At 39.5% G+C, this 25,224-nt stretch overlaps 1 protein-coding gene across 1 annotated transcript; it reads left to right on the forward strand.

Annotated features, from left to right (window-relative positions):
- Positions 1-140: 140 nt before the first annotated feature.
- On the forward strand, positions 141-15,244 carry LOC120981855 (embryonic protein UVS.2-like). Its single transcript, XM_040411626.1, has 11 exons — positions 141-202; positions 2,065-2,199; positions 2,290-2,407; positions 3,150-3,328; positions 3,532-3,613; positions 3,756-3,883; positions 3,975-4,090; positions 4,528-4,753; positions 7,842-7,960; positions 8,239-8,449; positions 15,188-15,244. Exons 2-11 carry the CDS (start codon positions 2,073-2,075, stop codon positions 15,190-15,192), a joined length of 1,311 nt encoding a protein of 436 aa, XP_040267560.1. The 5' UTR covers positions 141-202; positions 2,065-2,072; the 3' UTR covers positions 15,193-15,244.
- The last annotated feature ends 9,980 nt before the right edge of the window (positions 15,245-25,224 follow it).

Here is a 25,224-nt window from a genome sequence, read left to right on the forward strand (position 1 = left end):
AATTGTTATACAGAATAAGATGATTCAGTTTCTGAGCTTTCATTGAAGGGGCAGTATTCTAATTGATGGTAGAATTATAACGAATAGTAATAGATAAATATGTGACATGATTCCATCATTATATACATGCTTTTAGCTACAGATTCTAAGGCATCAGAAGAACCTGAAGGAACCTTTGCCAAGATAATCCAAGCCAACAAAGGTAACAGCTTAGTTATGTTTCCCGATCAATATAAGTGATGAGTTATAGAAATCACAAAGGTAATTCTCAAGCATTTAAATGAAGAAATAATTTTAGTTTCCTACTGCTATAGTGTACTTGGCATGTGGAAAGTATTTTCATTCCATTATAACAAGAGTCCTAGACTTAAAATATATGTCCACCAATGAACAGCAATTTATATTCCAATTAGAAAAAAAATTTGTATAGAAAGTTAAAAAAAAATGCTTCCAAAGGGGCATAGCCTTTATTATTGCTTTCTACTCATTTTGAGCGAAAAATATATATTTTAAATTTTCTTTATTTAAAAATAAAATCGACCCCTTCTCTGTACAACCTTAGTATTATCTAGTTCTAGTTCTGTGTTTATACTGTTAAAAACACTCATTATAGCTCAGTAAGAAAATAATATGGCTGCAGTAAGTTTTTGTGAGCTGTTAGTAGTTCAAAAATAAGGGATACACATAACCTTCAGCAAAAAAGTCCATATGGATCCAGCGAGTAAAATCACTGATTCTTTATTTGGTTCATAAAAAAAAAAAAAGTATAAACAAGTAATCGTCCTGCATAAAATCAACGTGTTTCAACCACAAGACAGGTATTCTTCATGGATTTATAATATAAAGTATACTTTATACTATGAATCCACGAAGAAGAGCTGTCTTATGGTTGAAACGTGTTGATTTTATGCATTACTTGTTTATACATTTTATACACTTTATACACTTTATACACTTTTTTCAAATGAAAAATAAAGAATCATTGATTTTAATCTCTGGATCCATTTTGACTGTTTTACTGAATCTACGTTGGGTGCCCTGATCCGTGCAGAGCAGGTCAGAGCACCTTCACCACTTGATAGCTGGACTTTGTCCTATCTACAATACACATAACCTGCAGGTAATGACTCAAAGTGAAAGTAAAAGTAAGATGCTTACAGCTACGGTAGGCAAAGAGTACGACATGCAGTATTTTTAGTCCAGCTGCCGGTGGCACACAAGAACTAGCGGCAGGACAGAACAGCCTGCCGGACTCCCCTGCCTCTAGTGTGAAACTAGCCTTAGCCCTTTATGACAAAAACTGCTAAACATTCTAATAAATACCAAAAAAAGAAATTATTTTAGGCCAAAATTAGTAAAAGGTAGCCATAATAAAATTACTCACATAAACGCATAGATTATTACATTACTTATTTGGCAGTTTGTGGCCTATACTCATGGGTCCAACACCTCCATCCCTGCAAAGCAGCTGTTTTGCAGTAGATCCGATGCCAGCAGGTGGTGGTAGAACTACAAATCGACATCCGTTTCCATATTGGATGTACCTGGCTACTGCAGACCTTCTGCAAATTCAGTAAAGGTGCCACTTAGACAGGTTTTACAATCTGATAAACTTTAAGTCCAAATTAAAGGTTCCTTAGACTTTTGTATGTATGTTGCTATGTCATTACGTAAAATGCATTAGGACAGGTTGACTTCTCATGTATCAGATTAAACTAAATGCCAGGTATAGAAACTACACCTTACAAAATTGAAATCATAAAGAAAATTAACTAATATTACCAATATGGAGAGAATATTACAGGACCTTATTGAGAATACAATGAAAAAATTACTCCGTATGGAGTAGTTTTTAAAATTCAAACATAAATAGGATATGCTACAGTAGTATTGTACATAAGTTGGAAATTTGATTATAAATTTTCAGTCTTACTTCATGACTTCATCTCTCAATGTTGACCATGAGTTTGTAAGACTACACAGGAAATATTCAGGTCGAAGAGCTTTCTAGTTTAAAGTATATATTTATACAGAATTTCAAATGTCACCATCTTTTTCAATTAGAAAATGCCATGGATGTACATCAAGGTGACTTGTTAAAAACAACTGGACGCAGCGCTACGTCCTGCACAGGGTGCTTGTGGCCCAAATCTGCCAATGGAACGGTTATTGTGCCTTATTCTTTTTCTTCAAATTATAGTAAGTTTTTTTTTTTCTTTCTGTTTATCTCTAAGTTGGCCATACTAACTGGAAAATAGATTCCTCATATTAATTTTCTTTAAACCCCAGGTAGTTTGAACCTTGCCTTGTTTAAGACGTCGATGGAGGATTTCGAAACCCTTACTTGTATTAGGTTTGTGCCTCGGACAACGGAGAAGGACTACATCAGTATTGTGTCTTCACAGGGGTAGGTTCTTCTAGTCAGGTTTCTTCAAGTTTAATTTACTAAAAGTTTATCTATAATATTGTAATCTATGATTACAAGTTTGAAGCAAGTGAAGAAATGGAAACCAATGTCTACTATTGTGTGTGTGTGAAGCTTGATAAACCTAAAGTAACCTAAAGTTACATTTTCTAATGTAGTCTTCGTCTTTTCCAACACTTACCAATAGCATCTTTATTTCATCTTGGACATGTATTTACATAGTAAAAAATTGTTCTCTGCTTACGACTATCTTTCTTGACACAATTTTTAAATAACAGGAAGTTAAGATTGGTGTTTAACCAAAACCAAATTTTTTATACTAAAGGGGTTCTCAAGGAATGATTTAAAAAGGCCTCTAGCAAACTGTCCTTGAATATGAGTAGGACTTTGTTGCCTCCACTTGCAGAGCTGCTTAGGAGGGTGAGGTGACAGGGCTTCACTACATAATACGCTCTAGCACTTGCATTTGCTGTACATTGGTAAGTGTTCCTGTCAGGCTGGCTGATAAGCCATGATGGCATATCATAGGCAAGGTCACATCATTACTATCTATACTAGAGCAGTGTAGTAAGGTTTCTGGCAGCCATTTGAAATGATCTAGAGAACCCCTTTAATATTGCGTGTCCAAGATGACATATAGAATAAAAGGTTTCATTGTAGAATGCTATAACATATCTAAAGTGAAATATCAAATTAATAGTAATTATCCCCCATTTCTGTTCAGGTGTGTATCATATTTGGGAAGAATAGGTGGAGTTCAGATGGTTGGACTAGATATCAATGGTTGTATGTTCAGAGGAACTATACAACATGAGCTAAACCATGCCCTGGGGTTCTACCATGAGCATACAAGGAGTGACCGTGATGACCATGTCACCATCATGTATCAAAATATAGCACCAGGTAAAGCCCTCACCATGAATACTTGACACTTATTTTCATAGTGTCTTTCATAGCCTTTTTTTCGGAGATGCATGTGAACAGGGTTCTGGAAACCATATTCGATTGCATTTGATACAGTTTTCTCACAGATTTAGGCCCAATACACATGCCAAATACTCCATGATATCTGAAACACAAGCTCATAGAGATCCATTGTCTTACAGCTTACACTGAAAGTTTTGACAAGCAAAACGCTAACAATCTTGGTCTGGAGTACGATTTTGGATCAGTGATGCATTACAACAGGTAAGTTCATTGTATATTAATATGTGGTTACTACAAAGACTAAAACGAATACAATTCTGAAATACTGTACGCTGTTCTATGATATATCATAGGGTCACATTATCCTATTTCCACCTTTTTTTTTGTCTATTGTATCTGTCAGGTTTGCATTCAGTAACACCTCAGGACAACCAACTATTGTTACCAAACCTGACCCAAACATCCCAATTGGACAAAGAGATGGACTGAGTGTTCTAGATGTCTCTAAAATCAACCGGTTGTATCAATGCAGTAAGCTATTACAGGTCTACAGTTTTCAAAAAGTTGCATACAAGATCCATCACAGTCATTGATTAAATTAAAATTAAATTTTCCCTTTCAGATGTCTGTGCTTATTTGCTTAATGAGAAGAATGGAAGTCTAACCTCTGCCAACTACCCATCAGCCTACCCTAATAATGCCAGCTGTGTTTGGCGGATCAAAACATCATTAGATCAGGTATTGTACCGAAGAGGAGAAACTATAGACAAAAGAACCAAAACCTTTTTCATTTTTGACACGGGGCCATATTTTCTATCATGATTTAACATCTAACATATCAGGAAGTTGATCTATATCATGATACATGGTCCACACAGTCTGGAATAATTATTGACATTATGTTACATATACAGATTAAATTATCCAACTTTTATCAGCATTTTGGCATGAACTAATCCTATATCAGAATTGCTATGTATAGTTTCTATATAAACCATCACTATGATATTGGTTATTCTCCAACTTACATCATATTTGTGTTTCTTAATGTTGGTGTTCAAGACTTATCTTCCTAACACATATAATTTTCATTACTCATGATTCAACAGACATCCGGTCATTGTGGTCTACAGTATCTACAACTGTTTTGTCTGTTTTTCTTTTATATTTTTTAGGTTACATTGAACTTCCTTGCCTTTGATGTCCAGTCATCTCCCAATTGTATATCGGACTATATTAGGATTTATGATGGTCCCACTAAGAGAGATACCCTGTTGTTGGACAGAACTTGTGGCACTGGCTTGATCCCTCCAATTATTGCATCTACTAACCAGTTATTGGTTGAGTTTTCCACTGACAGCAGTGTTACTGGGGTAGGCTTTACAGCCTTATACAGCTCAGGTACAGTATTATATTGATTAAAGTGGTTAAAAAAAAAAACCTTGCAAAATAAAAAAATAAAATCTTAACATATCCTAAAACATGTCAAGAAGTCAAAATCTGTAGAGATCACTTTTTAGCAGTCATCTCATTATCATCCCAAGCAGGAAAACAATCAATATATGACCTATATATGGATAACACAAGAATGATCTTTTACAATAGGAGGTGGTCACAGCTCATCTCTTTACAGCGACCTCTGCACAGGACATAGGGCACATCTCATATAAATCAAAGAGTCCCCTTCAGTTTATTGAGCCTACTGCCCATGTGGCTGCTGGAAAGCAAACCTCCAAATGCTGTTAACAACACTCAGACAAGATGGCCACCTCTATGTATTACTGGAAAACGTGTTTAAAATGGAGTTACAAGATTTTTATGTCAATGGCTTATCTTCAGGATAGACTATTAATATGTGATCAGAGAGGGTCTGACACCCTGTGCCCATGTTGATCAGCTGCTCATGAGTAGGTCTGGCACTGGAACTACAAATCACCATAAAATGTGTAGTGGGTAGAACTGGTTACAGCCAATCTTACACTATATTGACAGCGTCTCCTGAGGATAGGTCATCAATCATAAAATCCTGAAATACTCCTTAAACGGTTTATCCAACCAGATACTTCAGGATTTTGGTCTAGAAATCTCACACAACATGTCAATTGAGACTTTGAAAACCGGTAGATCTCCAAAATATCACAACGTGGTCTATGTTTTAGGCAGAAAAGTGAGATTAGACCTTGATTATGGCTCATTTACTGTCTGCAACACTTGAAATGTCGCAGAAAAGTCACATAAAGTCGCATTCTACTCCAGGCTGCCGTTTGGTGTCTTTTTTTAAGGGCTAAACCATATAATGTTGCACCAAATATATAAAAACTGTGCAACATTTTAAAAATTTGGTGCAACCACACAATGCAAAACCAGACTTAAAAGTAACATGAAAACAATTTCAAATGATAAGTAACCCCTCAGGGGCGTAGCTAAAGGCTCATGGGCCCTCGTGGAAGAGTTCAGCTTGGGCACTCCTTCCCTCAGTGCTTTGTGGCCACATTGCCTTCGTACTGCCTGAGGCAGAAATTGAAACGGCAACCCCACCCAATGCCAAATACTTGACCTAAACCCTTCCCTCCAGTCAGAGGTCTAACTTGAACAACATGCATTTTCTATAATACTGGTGTCTTCATATGCAGCACAAGGGTCGTTGGGCCCCCTCAGGCTCCTGTGCCTGGTAGCGACTCCTACCTCTGCACCCCCTATAGCAACGCCCCTGTAACCCCTTACGTGGCTCAGAGTTCGATGGTTTTTATTTAAAAAAAAATCTAAAATTCTTTTACATTTATTTTTCTTTTAGTTCTAAAGACTACCCTTTTAAATGCAATGGCCAACTTTAAAGCAAATGTAAAATACACTGCTCAAAAAAATAAAGGGAACACAAAAATAACACATCCTAGATCTGAATTAATTAAATATTCTTCTGAAATACTTTGTTCTTTACATAGTTGAATGTGCTGACAACAAAATCACACAAAAATTTAAAATGGAAATCAAATTTTTCAACCCATGGAGGTCTGGATTTGGAGTCACACTCAAAATTAAAGTCGAAAAACACACTACAGGCTGATCCAACTTTGATGTAATGTCCTTAAAACAAGTCAAAATGAGGCTCAGTAGTGTGTGTGGCCTCCACGTGCCTGTATGACCTCCCTACAATGCCTGTGCATGCTCCTGATGAGGTGTCGGACGGTCTCCTGAGGGATCTCCTCCTAGACCTGGACTAAAGCATCTGCCAACTCCTGGACAGTCTGTGGTGCAACGTGACGTTGGTGGATAGAGCGAGACATGATGTCCCAGATGTGCTCAATTGGATTCAGGTCTGGGGAACGGGCGGGCCAGTCCATAGCATCAATGCCTTCATCTTGCAGGAACTGCTGACACACTCCAGCCACATGAGGTCTAGCATTGTCTTGCATTAGGAGGAACCCAGGGCCAACCACACCAGCATATGGTCTCACAAGGGGTCTGAGGATCTCATCTCGGTACCTAATGGCAGTCAGGCAACCTCTGGCGAGCACATGGAGGGCTGTGCGGCCCTCCAAAGAAATGCCACCCCACACCATTACTGACCCAATGCCAAACCGGTCATGCTGGAGGATGCTGCAGGCAGCAGAACGTTCTCCACGACGTCTCCAGACTCTGTCACGTCTGTCACATGTGCTCAGTGTGAACCTGCTTTCATCTGTGAAGAGCACAGGGCGCCAGTGGCGAATTTGCCAATCTTGGTGTTCTCTGGCAAATGCCAAACGTCCTGCACGGTGTTGGGCTGTAAGCACAACCCCCACCTGTGGACGTCGGGCCCTCATATCACCCTCATGGAGTCTGTTTCTGACCGTTTGAGCAGACACATGCACATTTGTGGCCTGCTGGAGGTCATTTTGCAGGGCTCTGGCAGTGCTCCTCCTGTTCCTCCATGCACAAAGGCGGAGGTAGCGGTCCTGCTGCTGGGTTGTTGCCCTCCTACGGCCTCCTCCACGTCTACTGATGTACTGGCCTGTCTCCTGGTAGCGCCTCCATGCTCTGGACACTACTCTGACAGACACAGCAAACCTTCTTGCCACAGCTCGCATTGATGTGCCATCCTGGATAAGCTGCACTACCTGAGCCACTTGTGTGGGTTGTAGACTCCGTCTCATGCTACCACTAGAGTGAAAGCACCGCCAGCATTCAAAAGTGACCAAAACATCAGCCAGGAAGCATAGGAACTGAGAAGTGGTCTGTGGTCACCACCTGCAGAACCTCTCCTTTATTGGGGGTGTCTTGCTAATTGCCTATAATTTCCACCTGTTGTCTATCCCATTTACACAACAGCATGTGAAATTGATTGTCACTCAGTGTTGCTTCCTAAGTGGACAGTTTGATTTCACAGAAGTGTGATTGACTTGGAGTTACATTGTGTTGTTTAAGTGTTCCCTTTATTTTTTTGAGCAGTGTACATAGTATAGGATTATTTATGTACTTCAATAACAATATTAAAATGTATTTCCCACAGTGCAATGTGGAGGAACATTCTATACTCCTGAAAGAAACGTTACATCCCCCGGGTACCCCTATTACTATCGTCCAAACATGAATTGCAACTACACCATTACAGCTCCTGTAGGAAAGACGGTAAAGTGTTTTTTTTCCCGTTTGTCCAAGAAAGCCCGAAAAATATTTCCACTTTATTTTTTTTCGTTGTTGTCCTAGAGTCTATCAGTCTGTTTGTCAAAAATCTTGAAACTGTTAAAGTGGCAGCACAAAATGAATGCATAGCTCTTCCACATGATTTTTGCAATCTACACAAATTATCACTGTCTCTCATTAACTCCTTAGTAATAATTCATATGTTGTAGTCTGATCCACTTGCGTTATAATGAGATTACAATGTATTCTTCTGCTATTTACAGATTTCCTTCACGGTTACTGATTTTCTGACAGAGAGTAGTCAGTTCTGCCTACATGACTATTTAGAGATCCTGGATGGGTCCACCTTTAAAGGTCGATTCTGTGGGAACAATACAATCCCCTCTTTTACTTCGCAAGGCAATACACTGTGGCTGAGATTTGTTAGTAATGGCAGAGTTCAGTCTAGAGGCTTCAAGGCATCATATAAATTTGGTGAGTACCACAGCCTTGTCTTTACATGTTCTTTACAATACATGGCACATTATATCTATAGGTCGACTATACAAGTGCAATCATATATTCATAAATAATGGTATCATCCAGGAAAGAGCATGGTATGGTCTAATTGTATCAGTTGTCATACCCATGTGTTTGTTGTTGAGCAGGACAACAGTGATGAGCAGACAGTACTCGACAATGATGATGTAGCTGATAACACTTGTAAGCCGGGTGAATTAGGGGCTTCATCATTATCGGGATAAGAGGGTGGCAGCTTGCCCGTGACGCAAGTCGGTAGCATGGTCGGGAGTCAGCAGGGTGGCAGCAGTGGGAGGTCGGTAGCCAAACATGCCTGGTAGAGATGAGCAAATTTTTGATTCGGCCGATTCGCTGATCTTTTCATAAAAATTAGGTTTCATCCGAATTTATTTGCGGCAAATTACATTAAAAAAACGGCTATTTCCCGGCTGCAGAATGCCTTTATATTGGTGTAGAGCACTGTGCCTTGCAGTAACACGCATAGGAAGTCTGCTGTGGTAGTAAAATAATACTGTGAGTCAGTATGATATGCAGATGAAAGGGGTCACTCTTAGAATCACTGCATACTTCACTTATTTGGGCAGTCATGGGGCCAAAACTGACCAAATAACTGAAGTATCAACTCAGTCTAACAGGAAGCTGTTAGCGTCAAGAAGAAGCACACTCCTTTTACACCCCTGTCAGCTGATTCCACATAGATGTCTACAAAACCTGTTCTATTAAACGCTTATACAAGTAGAGCTCCAATGACAGAGTAACATAGTAACATAGTAACATAGTACATAAGGCCGATAAAAGACATTTGTCCATCCAGTTCGGCCTGTTATCCTGCAAGTTGATCCAGAGGAAGGCAAAAAACCCTGTGAGGTAGAAGCCAATTTTCTCCACTTTAGGGAAATAAAAAATTTCTTCCCGACTCCAATCATGCAATCAGAATAACTCCCTGGATCAACGACCCTTCTCTAGTAGCTATAGCCTGTAATATTATTACGCTCTAGAAACACATCCAGGCCCCTCTTGAATTTCTTTATTGTACTCACCATCACCACCTCCTCAGGCAGAGAGTTCCATAGTCTCACTGCTCTTACCGTAAAGAATCCTCTTCTATGTTTGTGTACAAACCTTCTTTCCTCCAGACGCAGAGGATGTCCCCTCGTCACAGTCACAGTCCTGGGGATAAATAGCTGATGGGATAGATCTCTGTACTGACCCCTGATATATTTATACATATTAATTAGATCTCCCCTCAGTCGTCTTTTTTCTAAAGTGAATAACCCTAATTTTGATAATCTTTCAGGGTACTGTAGTTGCCCCATTCCAGTTATTACTTTAGTTGCCCTCCTCTGAACCCTCTCTAGCTCTGCTATGTCTGCCTTGTTTACAGGAGCCCAGAACTGTACACAGTACTCCATGTGTGGTCTGACTAGCGATTTGTAAAGTGGTAGGACTATGTTCATATCACGGGAATCTATGCCCCTTTTGATGCAACCCATTATCTTGTTGGCCTTGGCAGCAGCTGCCTGACACTGGTTTTTGCTGCTTAGTTTGCTGTTTATTAAAATTCCTAGATCCTTTTCCATGTCAGTGTTACCGAGTGTTTTACCATTTAGTATGTACGGGTGACTTGCATTTTTCCTTCCCATGTGCATAACCTTACATTTATCAGTGTTAAACCTCATCTGCCACTTATCTTCCCAAGCCTCCAATCTATCCAGATCCCTCTGTAGCAGTATACTGTCCTCATCAGTGTAAATTACTTTACATAGTTTAGTGTCATCTGCGAAAATTGATACTTTACTATGCAAGCCTTCTACAAGATCATTAATAAATATATTGAAGAGAATAGGGCCCAATACTGACCCCTGAGGTACCCCACTAGTGACAGTGACCCAATCTGAGTGTGTACCGTTAATAACCACCCTCTGTTTTCTATCACTCAGCCAGTTACTTACCCACATACAGATGTTTTCTCCCAGTCCGAGCATTCTCATTTTATATACTAACCTTTTATGCGGTACAGTGTCAAATGCTTTGGAGAAGTCCAGATATACGACATCCATTGATTCGCCGCTGTCAAGTCTAGAACTTACCTCCTCATAGAAACTGATTAAATTAGTTTGACATGACCGATCCCTCACGAAGCCATGCTGATATGGCGTTATTTGCTTATTTCCGTTGAGATGCTCTAATATAGCATCTCTCAGAAAACCTTCAAACAGTTTACCCACAACAGATGTTAAACTTACCGGCCTATAGTTTCCAGGCTCTGTTTTTGGCCCCTTTTTGAATATTGGCACCACATATGCCACGCGCCAATCCTGTGGGACATTCCCTGTCAGTATAGAGTCTGCAAATATCAGAAATAAGGGTCTGGCTATGACATTACTTAATTCCTTTAGGATACGGGGGTGTATGCCATCCGGTCCTGGCGATTTGTCTATTTTAATCTTTTTAAGCCGCTGATGTACTTCTTCCTGGGTCAGACAGGACACTTTTAATGGGGAATTTATTTTTGCATTCAGCATTTCATCTGACAGTTTATATTCCTCAGTGAATACATTGGAGAAAAAAATATTTAACAGCTTTGCTTTCTCCTCGTCGCTCCCCCCTCATTACTCTTTAAAGGGCCAACACCTTCAGCTTTATACTTTTTAACATTTATATAATTGAAGAACATTTTAGGGTTAGTTTTACTCTCTTTGGCAATTAATCTCTCGGTCTCTAGTTTGGCCGCTTTTATTTGTTTTTTACATGTTCTATTTTTTTCCTTATAGTTTTTCAGTGCTTCCGTGCAACCCTCCTGTTTTAGTGTTTTATATGCTTTCTTTTTGTCATTTATTGCTTTCTTTACAGTTTTATTTATCCACATTGGTTTCTTTTTGTTCCTTAACCTTTTATTACCATACGGTATGTACCTCTCACAATGAGTTTTTAGGATGTTTTTAAAGATATCCCATTTTGTGTCTGTATTTGTGAGGACTTTGTCCCAGTTAGTTTGGCCTATGGCCTCTCTTAGTTGGCTAAATTTAGCTTTTTTGAAGTTTGGTATTTTTGTTCCTCCCTGTAGAAACGCTCTTTTGAATGATAATTGGAAAGTTATTACTTTATGGTCACTATTTCCCAGGTGTCCCCCGACCTGCACGTCTGTTGTTCTGTCAGGTCTATTGGTTAATACTAAGTCCAGTATGGCCGTGGAGTGGAGAGGGTAACATAGTAACATAGTAACATAGTACATAAGGCCGATAAAAGACATTTGTCCATCCAGTTCGGCCTGTTATCCTGCAAGTTGATCCAGAGGAAGGCAAAAAACCCTGTGAGGTAGAAGCCAATTTTCTCCACTTTAGGGGAATAAAAAATTCCTTCCCGACTCCAATCAGGCAATCAGAATAACTCCCTGGATCAACGACCCCTCTCTAGTAGCTATAGCCTGTAATATTATTAAGCTCCAGAAATACGTCCAGGCCCCTCTTGAATTCCTTTATTGTACTCACCATCACCACCTCCTCAGGCACAGCGTTCCATAGTCTCACTGCTCTTACCGTAAGCAGTAAGTCTGTGTTGACGTCACTAATTAACCACTTCCCATCTGGGCCATTTGCCACCTTCCTGACCAGGCCTAATTTTGCATAAACTGATCTCACTTTATGTGGTAATAACTTTGGAACGCCTTTACTTATTCAAGTCATTCAGAGATTGTTTTCTCGTGACACATTGTACTTCATGATAGTCATAAATTTGAGTCAATATATTTCACCTTTATTTCTGAAAAAATCTCAAATTTACCAAAAATATTGAAAAATTTGCTATTTTCTAAATTTCAATTTCTCTGCTTTTAAAACAGAAAGTGATACCTCATAAAATATTTATTACTTAACATTCCCCATATGTCTACTTTATGTTGGCATCATTTTGATAATGTCATTTTATTTTTTTAGGACGTTAGAAGTCTTAGAAGTTTAGAAGCAATTGTTAAAATTTTTTAGAAAATTGCCAAAACCCCCTTTTTAAGGACCAGTTCAGGTCTGAAGTCACTTTGTGGGGCCTACATAGTGGATACCCCAATAAATGACCCCATTGTAGAAACTACACCCCTCAAGTTACTTAAAACCGGTTTTACAAACTTTGTTAACCCTTTAGGCGTTCCACAAGAATTAAAGGAAAATGGAGATCAAATTTTTAAATTTCACATTTTTGGCAGATTTTCCATTTCAATCCAATTTTTTCTTTAACACATCGATGGTTAACAGCCAAACAAAACTCAATATTTATTACCCAGATTCTGCGGTTTACAGAAACACCCCACATGTGGTCATAAACTGCTGTATGGGCACACGGCAGGGCGCAGAAGAAAAGGAACTCCACATGGTTTTTAGATGCCATGTCCCATTTGAAGCCCTCCTGATGCACCCTTACAGTAGAAACTCCCAAGAAGTGATCCCATTTTGGAAACTAGGGGATAAGGTGCCAGTTTTATTGGTACTATTTTTGGGTACATATGATTTTTTGATCATTCATTATAACACTTTATGGGGCCAGGTGACCAAAAAATTTGTTGTTTTAGCACAGTTTTAATTTTTTTTACAGCATTCACCTGAGGGGTTCGGTCAAGTGACATTTTTTAGAGCAGATTGTTACGAACGTGGAGATACCTAATATGTATACTTTTTCTTATTTATTAAAGTTTTACACAATAATAGCATTTTTGAAACATAAAAATTGTTTTAATGTGTCCATGTTCTGAGAGCTATAGTTTTTTAAAAAATTTTAGAGAATTTCTTATGTAGGTGCTCATTTTTTGCGGGATGAGGTGACGGTTATATTGGTACCATTTTGTGGGACATACGCCTTTTTGATCACTTGGTGTCGAACTTTTTGTGATGTAAGGTGACAAAAATTGCTTGTTTTGACACAGTTTTTTTTATTTTATTTTTTACGGTGTTCACCCGAGGGGTTAGGTCATGTGATATTTTTATAGAGCTGGTTTTTACGGACGCGGCAATACCTAATATGTATACTTTTTTTTATTTATTTCACTTTAACACAATAATAGCATTTTTGAAACCAAAAAAATGATGTTTTAGTGTCTCCATGTTCTAAGAGCTATAGTTTTTTTAGTTTTTTTTTTAGAGATTTTCTTATCTAGGGGCTCATTTTTTGCGGGATGAGGTGACTGTTTTATTTGTACCATTTTGTGGGACATACGCCTTTTTGATCACTTGGTGTTGCACTTTTAGTGATGTAAGGTGACAAAAATGGCTTTTTTGACAGTTATTTTTATTTTTTTATGGTGTTTATTGGACTGGGTCGATTATGTGATTATATATTTATAGAGCCGACCGGCACGGATGCGGCAATACCAAATATGTCTATTTTATTTTATTCTTTCTATTTTTAACATTTTTTTTTATTCCTTACTTGGGGATTTTTTTTTTTACATGTGAAACCTTTTTTTTATTTTATTTTTTTAACACTTTATTTTTAATTTTTTTATTTTACCCTTTTCGTCCCCCATAAGGGGGACATTTAACTTCAATTTTTCTTTTTTTTTAACTGTTGATTTCTCCTGTAACTGGGGCTGACGGGAGGTGGTTAATTTTCCCCATTCTCTGTTCCGTCAGAACAATAACCCCCAAAAAACGGATCCTGTCTGTGGAGCATACGCCTTCACTCGGTCAGCATTTGCTCAATAATCCATCAGTATTGCTAATGCCAAAAAAAAAAAAAGTGATTTGCCACAAATAAATTTGGATCGAAGAAATTATTTTTTTTAAATACTGCGAACGGTCTGAATCGAATTTTTGAAAAATTCTCTCGTCTCTAGCTATAATCATTGCGGAAACCTGACAACAATAAAAGTGTTCAGTTTGTCTATAGCACTATCAGGAGGCATATTGGGCATTACACAATGCCCTTAAGCTCAAAGGCTTGTCAGTGTGAACCAGAACAGGTCCTCCAGACATATGGATGATCTTGCAGCAGATCTCTATTGTGGTAAAAAGTTGAGAATCCTGGAAAGTGGATCTTTCTTTAAGTAAAATTTACTAAAAGTCTCTATGAAAATATGTTTTTTATTCTTAGCCTATCCTTCTTTGTTAGGGTTTATTCACTGGGCATTCTTTGCCCTGAACATGCACTGATTGATGATATATAAGTTGATCAACAATAGTTTATTTTTTAAAAATTCAATGCACAATGAATGAGGATGAATTAGCACTACTATGATTGTTTGTCCCCCATTCAGTTTTCACATTGTTGGCAGAACATTCCCAGTTTACACAAGACCATGCCCTGCCAAGTACTTTGGGTGAAAAATGTGATCACCTAACAAACAATTCCTGATAATCGGCCTATGTAAAAGTGCCCTTAGGACATTACATTTGTCAAATTTTGAGCCATTGCTGAAACCTGCAAGGGTTAGCTGTTAAATGTGAGGCAATACAGCTACAAATATTCCTTTTTCTATAGCACAACTGCAAAGAAGCATTACATAGTTTCAAATAATTAGATTCCTCTTTAATTTCCGATTTTAAAACATTTTATATAATCAGATAAACCCTATTGTAAAATGCTTTTTATGTTTTATTTTCTAATTACTGCATTGCTTTTCTATTGGTAATAAAAATGAATTTGGTGGATAGAATTTGACAAATCTATTTGGTTTCTGAATCCATCTTTGTTTCTTTTTCTCTGCAGTGTAACTGAAGATGATCAGGCCCCAGATTATAGTGCAGTTCTACCAGTTCTCTCTACATCATCACTAACATTTTTGTTTACGTAACATTCTTGACTTTTTTTTACTTTAGAAAATTGTAGTTAATGTTAGTATAGAGATTAAGAAATTCTTTCATATGATTTTTCAGTCCTTTATATAATGCCCTCTAATTAAAAAAAAAGTCTTACAAATAAAGTTACTAATTGCATCTTCTATAATGTTGAATATTCCTTTTTTTTGAGTAAATGTGTATGTGATATTGTGAAGATATGGGACAATGGCTGCTGTATTAATGTCTGTCTGCTAATGTGACCTGAAGAAGGTATTGGTCCAGCACATAGCATAGATGATCAATCTTTTCAAAAAGTTGACTGTGTTAACAAGCAACATGTTTAAAAACACACTGCACAGTCATATGCATCATGCTTTTATAATATTGGAAAGCTTCCAAAAATTGTCCCTTAGCAGGGACAGATGGTATCTAGACACACACAGTATTATGGTCAAAAACAGTGGCTTTTTGAAATCAAGCATCCAAAATACAAATGTTATCATAAAAAAGAGTGACTTGTTCTGCATAAGCATCCAAAAATTAATGTCTTAACTAGGGAAGAATGCCTTTCCATATTTCTACACACACAAGTGCTAATTGTATGTTGAAAGAGTGGCTTGTTCTAAACAAGCCTTAAAATATTCTCTCTTTAAATTAGCAGCAGCATCAATTTAGTGTAGATGTGGAAAGGGTAATGTGTCCAATGTGGCCTCAATAGTAGCAGCAGTAAAAGCAACATATCATGGAACATACAAGGATGTAGATGTATATGCGGTGGTTTAGGGATAGTAGTAGTAGTGTATAAGTGGTGGCTATCTATCAGAAATTGTGGTGGCAGTAGGGGGATTAGTAGCAGGGAGTTGCAGCTGGGGTGGCAGAAGCAGCAGCTATATAATACAGAACATGATAGTAGGAAGACAGTGGCAGTAGCATTATGGTGGCAGCAGCAGCCAGGCGATAGAGAACATTATAGTAGGAAGTTAGACAGAGGCAGTGGCATAATGGCAGAAGCCATACAGTACAGAACATGATTCTAGTCACGTAATTTCGACAAAAGTGATGTTTTGGACACTGGTGAAGGACAATTACACCAAAGGCTGGGCAAGAGAAAACAAAGAGGGCATATTGAGCAAGTATAGGACAGTGTTCCAGTGTGCCTGTCCAGAAGTCCATGGGAGCAAGGAACATGGTATGAACTGAAAAAAGGCCAGAGTACAGGTAGTACTCATTATTAGTAAACAATAACAATATCCTGCTTGACATAAAAAAGTTGATAACAATAAATGCTTACTGACCAGTCTCCCACTCATAAAATTTAGACAAAGGGCCATATTTGTAAAGACAGGAGTTTTAGAGAAATTAAGAGGCACGTATCTCTCCATAACTTTCAGTTACAGTTCAAAATGTAAGACAGCTTCCGAGCTATCTTACATTTGGACCATTTTCTACAGCTAAAACAGGCGTAGAAAATGTTGAATGAGATGGTCCTGCCAGTCCATCTCCTTCCCGCCCACAATTTTAGACCTGACATGGGCTGGGCAAAGCTGCAGATAGCGGCGCAACTAACCATTGCGCTGCCATCTGTGCCTAAAATATGTATAATTTAGGCATATTTCAGCTTAGTAAATGACCCCCAAAATTCATAGTTCCCACTTTGATACCATCTCACACCACTCAATATTTACATATCTACTACTCTACAAATTATACACTGTCCCCCCACCTTCATAACACCATTTTTTAAAAATTGTTTAAAACCATAATATTTATAACCAAATGGTTAGCTGCTCACTGAGCTAGCACTCTATGGGGTAGATGTGGGGGAGAGTTGTAGCAAGGAAGCTCAGGAAAGTGAGGTAGCTAGCTGGATAACAGTTAGAAAGCGGGGCAGAGGGAAGAGTGCTAGGGAGGCTAGCCCTGATCTGACACACCCCAACAAGTTTGCAAGGTTGGCAGATGAAGACGATGTCAGTTCAGGGAGAGCACTGCTGCAGCCGGACATTTCCTCTGCCAGTCAGCACCAGTGAGCAGGGGACAAGGAGAGCAGGCCAGACAGATGCTGGTAGTCGGAGACTCAATTATTAGGGGTACAGATAGGGCGATCTGTCACAAAGACCAGGATCATCGAACGGTGTGTTGTCTTCCTGGCGTTCAAATTTGACACATCACGGATCGGGTTGACAGATTACTGGGAGGGGCTGGAGAAGATACAGCAGTCATGGTCCATATTGGAACCAATGACAAAGTTAGAGGTAGGTGGAGCGTTCTTAAAAATGATTTTATGGATTTAGGTCACAAGCTTAGGGCAAGGACCTCAAAGGTAGTATTTTCCGAAATACTACCTGTACCACGAGCCACACAAGAAAGGCAGCGGGAGATTAGGGAGGTTAACAAGTGGCTCAAGAACTGGTGTAGGAAGGAGGGGTTTGGGTTCCTGGAGAACTGGGCTAACATCTCTGTCGACTACAGGCTCTATCGTAGGGGCGGGCTGCGCTCAATGGGGAAGGGGCAGCTGTGTTTGGGGAGAAGATGGCTAGAAGGTTGGAGGAGTGTTTAAACTAGGGACTGGGGGGAGGGTAATTACATTATAGGATGGGAAGTGCAGATAGAGACCGGGGAAAGATAATGGGACTGGAGGAGAAATGGAAGGAGGGAATAGAACAGCTCAGAAGGAAAGGTGTAGGGTAAAAAATATACATAAACCTCTTAATTGTATGTATACTAATGTCAGAAGCCTGACTAATACTGGTGAACTGGAATTAGTGATATGTGTGAGGAGGACTATGACATAGTGGGAATAACTAAGACATGGCTGGATGATAGCTTTGACTAGGCAGTTAATGTACAAGGTTACAGTCAGTTTAGAAAGAATCACAAAAAACAGAGAGGGGGAGGGATCTGCCTTTATGTAAAGTCCTGTCTAAAGCCCATAGTCCGAGAAGATATAAGTGATAGGAAATACATGGAGGCAAAAACAATAATAAAATACTAATAGGAGTTTATTATAAACCACCTAATATACCAGAGTCCACAGAAAATATGCTACTAAACTAGATAGACGAGACGGCAGATCATAATGAGGTCGTTATTATGGGGGACTTAAACTACCCAGATATAGACTGGGAAACTGAAATCTGTATATCTCATAAAGGAAACAGGTTTTTGACAATAACCAAAGACAATTACCTTTTCCAACTTGTTCAGGACCCGACTAGAGGGACAAGCATATTGGACTAGGAATTAACCAATAGACCTGACAGAACAACAGATGTGCAGGTTGGGGGAGACCTGGGAAATAGTGACCATAAAGTAATAACCTTCCAATTGTCGTTCAAAAGAGTGTTTCTTCAGGGAGGAACAAAAATACCAAAGTTTAAAAAAGCTAAATTTTGCCAACTAAGAGAGGCCATAGACCTAACTAACTGGGACAAAGTCCTCAAAAATAGAAATACAGACACAAAATGGGATATTTTTTTTAAAGCGTCCTAAAATCTAATTGTGAGAGGTATATACCTTATGGGAATAAAAGGTTAAGGAACAGGAAAAAAACTATGTGGATTAATAGAACTGTAAAGAAAGCAATAAATGACAGAAAGAAATAATTTAATTCACTAAAACAGGAGGGTAGTGAGGAAGCACTGAGAAACTATAAGGAAAAAAATTTAATATGTAAAAAACATATAAAAGCAGCCAAACTAGAGACCGAGAGATTAATTGCCAAAGAAAGAAAAACTAACCCTAAAATTTTCTTCAATTATAAAAATGGTAAAAAGTATAAACCTGAAGGTGTCGGCACTCTACAGAGTAATGAGGGGGGGGGGGGTTGCAGAGAGCAATGAGGAGAAAGCAAAGCTATTCAATATTTTTTTCTCCACTGTATTCACTGAGGAAAATAAACTGTCAGATGAAATGCAGAATATAAAAGTAAATTCCCCATTAAAAGTGACCTGTCTGACCCAGGAAGAAGTGGAGCGGCGTCTTAAAAAGATTAAAATAGACAAATTGCCAGGGCCAGATGGCATACACCCCCGTATCCAAAGTGAATTAAGTAATATCATAGTGAGACCCTTATTTCTTATATTTAAGGACTCTATACTGACAGGGAGTGTTCCACAGGATTAGAGCATAGCAAATGTGGTGCCAATTTTCAAAAAGGGTCCAAAGACAGAGCCCATAAGCTATAGGCTGGTAAGTTTAACATCTGTCGTGGGTAAACTGTTTGAAGGTTTTTAAAGTGATGCTATCTTGGAGTACCTCAATGAAAATAAGCAAATAATGCCATATCAGCATGGCTTCTCGAGGGATCGGTCATGTCAAACTAATTTATTCAGTTTCTATGAGGAGGTAAGTTCTAGACTTGACAGCAGCTAATCAATGGATGTCGTATATCTGGACTTCTCCAAAGCATTTGACACTGTACCACATAAAAGGTTAGTATATGAAATGAGAATGCTCGGACTGGGAGAAAATGTCTGTATGTGGGTAAGTAGCTGGCTCAATGATAGAAAACAGAGGGTGGTTATTAACGGTACACACTCAGATTCGGTCACTGTCACTAGGGAAGTTCCTCAGGGGTCAGTATTGGGCCCTATTCTCTTCAATATATTTATTAATGATCGTGTAGAAGGCTTGCACAGAAAAATATAAATTTTTGCAGATGACACTAAACTGTGTAAAGTAATTGACACGGAAGAGGACAGTATACCACTACAGAGGGATCTGGATAGATTGGAGGCTTGAGCAGAGAAGTGGCAGATGAGGTTTAACACTGACATGCATGCACATGGGAATGAATAATTCAAGTCAGCCGTACATACTAAATGGTAAAACATTGGGTAACACTGACATGGAAAAGGACCTAGGAATTTTAATAAACAGCAAACTAAGCTGTAGAAACCAGTGTCAGGCAGCTGCTGCCAAGGCCAACAAGATAATGGGTTGCATCAAAAGGGGCATAGATGCCGGTGATAAGAGCATAGTCCTACCACTTTACAAATCACTGGTCAGACCACACATGGAGTACTGTGTACAGTTCTGGGCTCCTGTAAACAAGGCAGATATAGCAGAGCTGGAGAGGGTCCAGAGGAGGGCAACTAAAGTAATAACTGGAATGGGGCAACTACAGTACCCTGAAAAATTATCCAAATTAGGGTTATTCACTTTAAAAAAAAGACAACTGAGGGGAGATCTAATTACTATGCATAAATATATCAGGGGTCAGTACAGAGATCTATCCCATCATCTATTTATCCCCAGGACTGTGACTGTGACGAGGGGACATCCTTGGCTTCTGGAGGAAAGAAGGTTTGTACACAAACATAGAAGAGGATTCTTTATGGTAAGAGCAGTGAGACTATGGAACTCTCTGCCTGAGGAGGTGGTGCGTTCACTAAAAGAATTCAAGAGGGGCCTAGATGTATTTCTGGAGTGTAATAATATTACAGGATACAGCTACTAGAGAGGGGTCATTGATCCAGGGAGTTATTCTGATTGCCTGATTGGAGTCGGGAAGGTATTTTTTTCCCCTTAAGTGGGGATAATTGGCTTCTACCTCACATGTTTTTTTTTTGCCTTCCTCTGGATCAACTTGCAGGAAAACAGGCCGAACTGGATGGACAAATGTCTTTGTTTCGGCATTATAAACTATGTTACTATGTTATAATAATCATAATATAATAACTAAAACCCTAACACCCTTACTGGAGCCCAACCTACACTATCTGTTAACAAAATAAACATTACAAGAAACATTTTATCATCCTATTACAAAAGAAACATATTATGCAACATATAACAAAACAGCACAAAGATACATATTCCTTCACCAGCTATGGTTCAGTAGCCTGTAAACCTTTTCATACCTTTTTCTCAATAGTACAAAATAAATTATAATGTACTGTAAATATGGAAAATCAGCCCTCTACCAGGAAAGAGTATTCGTCAGGGTACCCCTAAACAAAAGCTCCTCCACAGGCCAGAAGCCTTGGGGTCAATGAAGTTTTCATATTACTTAGAATGCACCTTCACCAGGTCAACCCAAGATGTTCCTATATACCACACCCACCGGTAGGATTTTATGACTTGTCAAAACTAAGCACTGTGCACTCCATGTGTGGTACGTAATCACTATGCTGACTAGAAATAAAGTGCGATGGTCCCTCCCACCCAGTTCTCCGAATGCCCTATAGGCACACTCCGCATAAGATAAGGCAGTCAGTCTAGGCCAATCAATGGAAGTTCCCAACCTACTGTAGACTTCTATATTAAAAGGAATGCATCATCAGAAAATTATCTATTATTTAAGTCACATTTTTAAAGAAGGCTGGATGATGTTATTATATTTTATTTTTTCATGTCCATATCTATATTTAAACAAAAAGCATAAAATTCTGCAGTTTTTGCACTGGCCACTAAGCCTAGTAATAGGTGCCCCTTCTTGGTCCGTACAGATCACTTTACTGCAGTTTCCTGCTCATCTGTCATTTGAATCCTTCCTACAATTATATCATCCCTATGTATAGATAAGACAGGATCCACCACTCACAATAGTTGATTGTAAAAGCTTATCTATACTTTCTTTGTACAATGACTACTGCATAAGTCACAGAGTATGCCTAGACTATCTTGTTTGGACTGGCAGATAAAAAAAATTGTGACACGCTTCTTTTAAAAGAACAGTGAAGTAAGAAATGGTCCATGCTTTCTAGCACATCACCACACTCCTCCCAGGGACAACCCCTTTCCTCTGAGTCCTTACACTTCAGATTGTCCATTACATATAGCTTTCTGTGTAAGCAGCGCTAAGTTACATCCCAAATTTTCTTAGGGATCCTTGCTGAGTTCAACAAAAGCAACTCAAAATCCTGATTTGAGCAATCCATCAAGGCAAATGGTGTCTTGAAGCGAGAAGATAAGACCCTGCTTTTCAGAATGTCCTTGGCATAGTCTCCATTTTCACTCGCCCTCCTGTCTCCCATTCCTGGCAGAAAGTCATAAACCATTTGCGACAGGAGACTACACACAAAAGAACCCTCTCTTTCTAGAGGTTTGCAATGTTTATCTTTAAAAGGGTATTCATTAGGAACACCACCGGGGTTACCATATTCAACCCCCCTAGTCTCCTTGTGCGGTAAGTCACCTCTCCCTTGATTAGGTTTAACCTGTTCCCCCATAACTTTTGAAAAATAAGGCTGTAGACCCTCACCCAGAGAGATTCTGACAAGACACAGACACTGACCAACACAGGAATTCAATAACACATGGATCAAGTAAGCTTTGCTAAATGAACCCTTTCCCTAAGAGATAAAGACCATCCCTTTTATTGGTCCATCTTTTGGGCGACATCTTTTGGTCTGCTTTCCCAATTGTTTTGATGGTAGTCCTCCTGTCCAAATTTTAAGACGAGAACCTTCACTGTCTTCTGAGGCTCTGGGAGAGTGTCCTGGAGACTAAAATCAGGTTTGCCTTCACCCAACTAGAGGGTTTCACATTTGTCCCGGTTCATCTTGGATCCAGAAATCTCTGAGTAGCAGTCTACTTCTGACATCACCCAACTCGCCTCTTCTTGCGAAGACACAAAAATAGTGACATCATTTGTGTATGCCATTACCCTCAACGAAAAACTAATCAAACAGTAAACAGCGAATTCCACTTTCTCAACCTGTAAAGTCGAGAAAATCGCTTCCCCCTTTAAATTAAACCTGTCTACTCTACATCTACTGTTATCCCTATGAAAGGTGAAATCCACGCCACCTGGCTTGTGCCGAATGTGGACATTCACCAGGTGAGCTTCAGAAACTATTCTCTTCAAGGCAACGGCATCATATTCCAGCCCACCTCTGGAGCCTCCCCTATTAGAAACTCAAGTTACACTGTTAAAGGCTCCTCCAAATATAACCTGTCGGCTGATAAAAAGAAATGGTTTGGACCTCATGAGAAAACATTTTTCTTCCCACTTTCTCTGTGGGCCATAGAAGTTACTAAGCCTCAGCTCTTGTATTCCCATGAGGACATCCAGGACCAGGAACCTTTCCTTTTCCAATTAAATAATCTGTGTGCATTCCACTATTTTAGTGATTTTAAAAAGGCCCGCTACCCGCTACAAGGCTCGGATGCAAGAAACCAGAAAGACGGGCCATATCTTTGCTCAAGTTTAGCTTTCACCAGCAGCATGGTATCTGTTAACTCGGTCTCCTGCAAAAACAAAATATGAGCTTCAATAAAGCTGAACAAATTCAAGGCCACAAAATGAGCCACATTGGACCTTATGCTGTCAACATTATTACTTGCCAGCATCAACGGGATGAGTTCCGCTATCAAGGATAATTAAATGAGACAGCTCTCTTTTTTCCTCCCCTGCCACCAGTATGTCAAAACTTATATTTTTCTTTTCGCCTTTTCAGGCACAATGAAACATCTATCTTGTTTTTGATTGGAGCATCTGGTTTAGCCTCTCCCCCAGAGGACACTTTTCCCACTGAAAGGGAGGGCCTAGCAACCTTCGAGGAAGCCCTCTTATTGGCATGTCACTCTACCTCCCCTGAAGCGGCTCAGAAGACATCACCAAGGGCTTGGTACCAGTTGGAAAGGTCAACAAGAGGGCCCCTGTCAATCTCTACTTTGGTACCTGGTCTGACAGGTCCAATTCCAGAGAAGGCCATTTCCCTTACCTCTTCCTCCTCTTGCTTTGTTTTTTTCCTCTTCCAACCACTCTCTGGACTCCTTATCCATGCTTTTGTTGTATGAGGAAGCCGTAGCAGCAGATAGGATAGCCTCTTTAATTGAATCCTTAACCTCCTTGCTATCGTCTCGGTACCCTGGATCATCACATCTAGGATCCTCAGCCACAGGACCAGCTGTGGCCTACTTTCTGGCTTTGCGGCGCTGTTCCTGCCACCTGATTTTATATGGAGGACATTTGTTTTTTCACCCCGACCCTGCCTGCTTCCTCCAGCTCTAGTTCCTTCCAAAAATTACCCAGTCCCTGCAGCAACTTCAGCGCCGCCCGCAGGTTCAGCCTCACATTTTTCCTCAGCCTGGTTCTGAGTCTTGTTGGCAAATGCAAGCAGACACTGACTAAACGGATGGGCTAGATCCCCAAACAGGTTACAACAAATCTGTCAACAAGATGCGGCAAGATGGCCAATGTCACCACACATTGCACACTTGAACATCACATTGTGCACTGAAATGTGTGGGACATACTTGTGACAGACCTTCAGCTGCCCCTGATAGAAAATCATAATCCTATCCCATCCTATAAAGGTAGAGGAGGCAATATGAGCAATAGAGTTTTCATGAGCCCTCAGTTTTACACTGAAGGTCCAGGCTCCGCTCCATATACCATGTTCATCCAAACAGGAAACTGCTCAACCTCACCATAATGACTTAACCAGATCATAATGTCCACACTAGATAAACAATTCAAGTCTTCCTTTGGAGTCTGCTTCCATATGGCAGTGATGCTGTGATGCCCCCCAGTTGTTCTTTCTTGCTACCCTGTTGAAAACGAGTCCATCCAGAAAGGTGAAGTGGTGTGCAGCAGCCAAATTGGCACCTTACTTTTGCGCTACAGGCTGTTGTTCCCTTGCACAACAGCACAAGGTAAGTCGCTATCCCTTCCACCCATTTCGTCCACTTCCCACACTCAATTGAATGGAGCGAGTACTTGTCATTAAACCGCACTTCTGAGACTATCGAGGATAGGTTATCAATATAAATCGCTGCACAACTCTTTTAAAACCATCACACTCTTTAGAGCCATCTGGTGGGTTATAGCCTAGACAGAAAAATGCTGCCTTGCTGGGCTGATTTTTGCAAATTTATATCTAGACCAAAGAACTCAAGACCCTCTGACCTAACAAAACTGACATTAAACATGGTGGTGCCTTAAACCAACCAAGCATCTTTTTCCATCCTAAAATCTATTCCATACACTGGCCCCTGATAGGGGATGTAACAGGGATT

This window comes from Bufo bufo, chromosome 11 (genome assembly GCF_905171765.1).
Source record: "Bufo bufo chromosome 11, aBufBuf1.1, whole genome shotgun sequence".
Taxonomy (NCBI): domain Eukaryota; kingdom Metazoa; phylum Chordata; class Amphibia; order Anura; family Bufonidae; genus Bufo; species Bufo bufo.

Excerpts from the sequence above, each read along its gene's own strand:
- LOC120981855 (XM_040411626.1), top strand. The coding sequence starts at position 2,073 with ATGGATGTACATCAAGGTGACTTGTTAAAAACAACTGGACGCAGCGCT. Across the intron at positions 3,884-3,974 it reads CAACCGGTTGTATCAATGCA|ATGTCTGTGCTTATTTGCTT; the intron begins GTAAGCTATTAC and ends TTTCCCTTTCAG. Across the intron at positions 4,091-4,527 it reads TCAAAACATCATTAGATCAG|GTTACATTGAACTTCCTTGC; the intron begins GTATTGTACCGA and ends TATATTTTTTAG.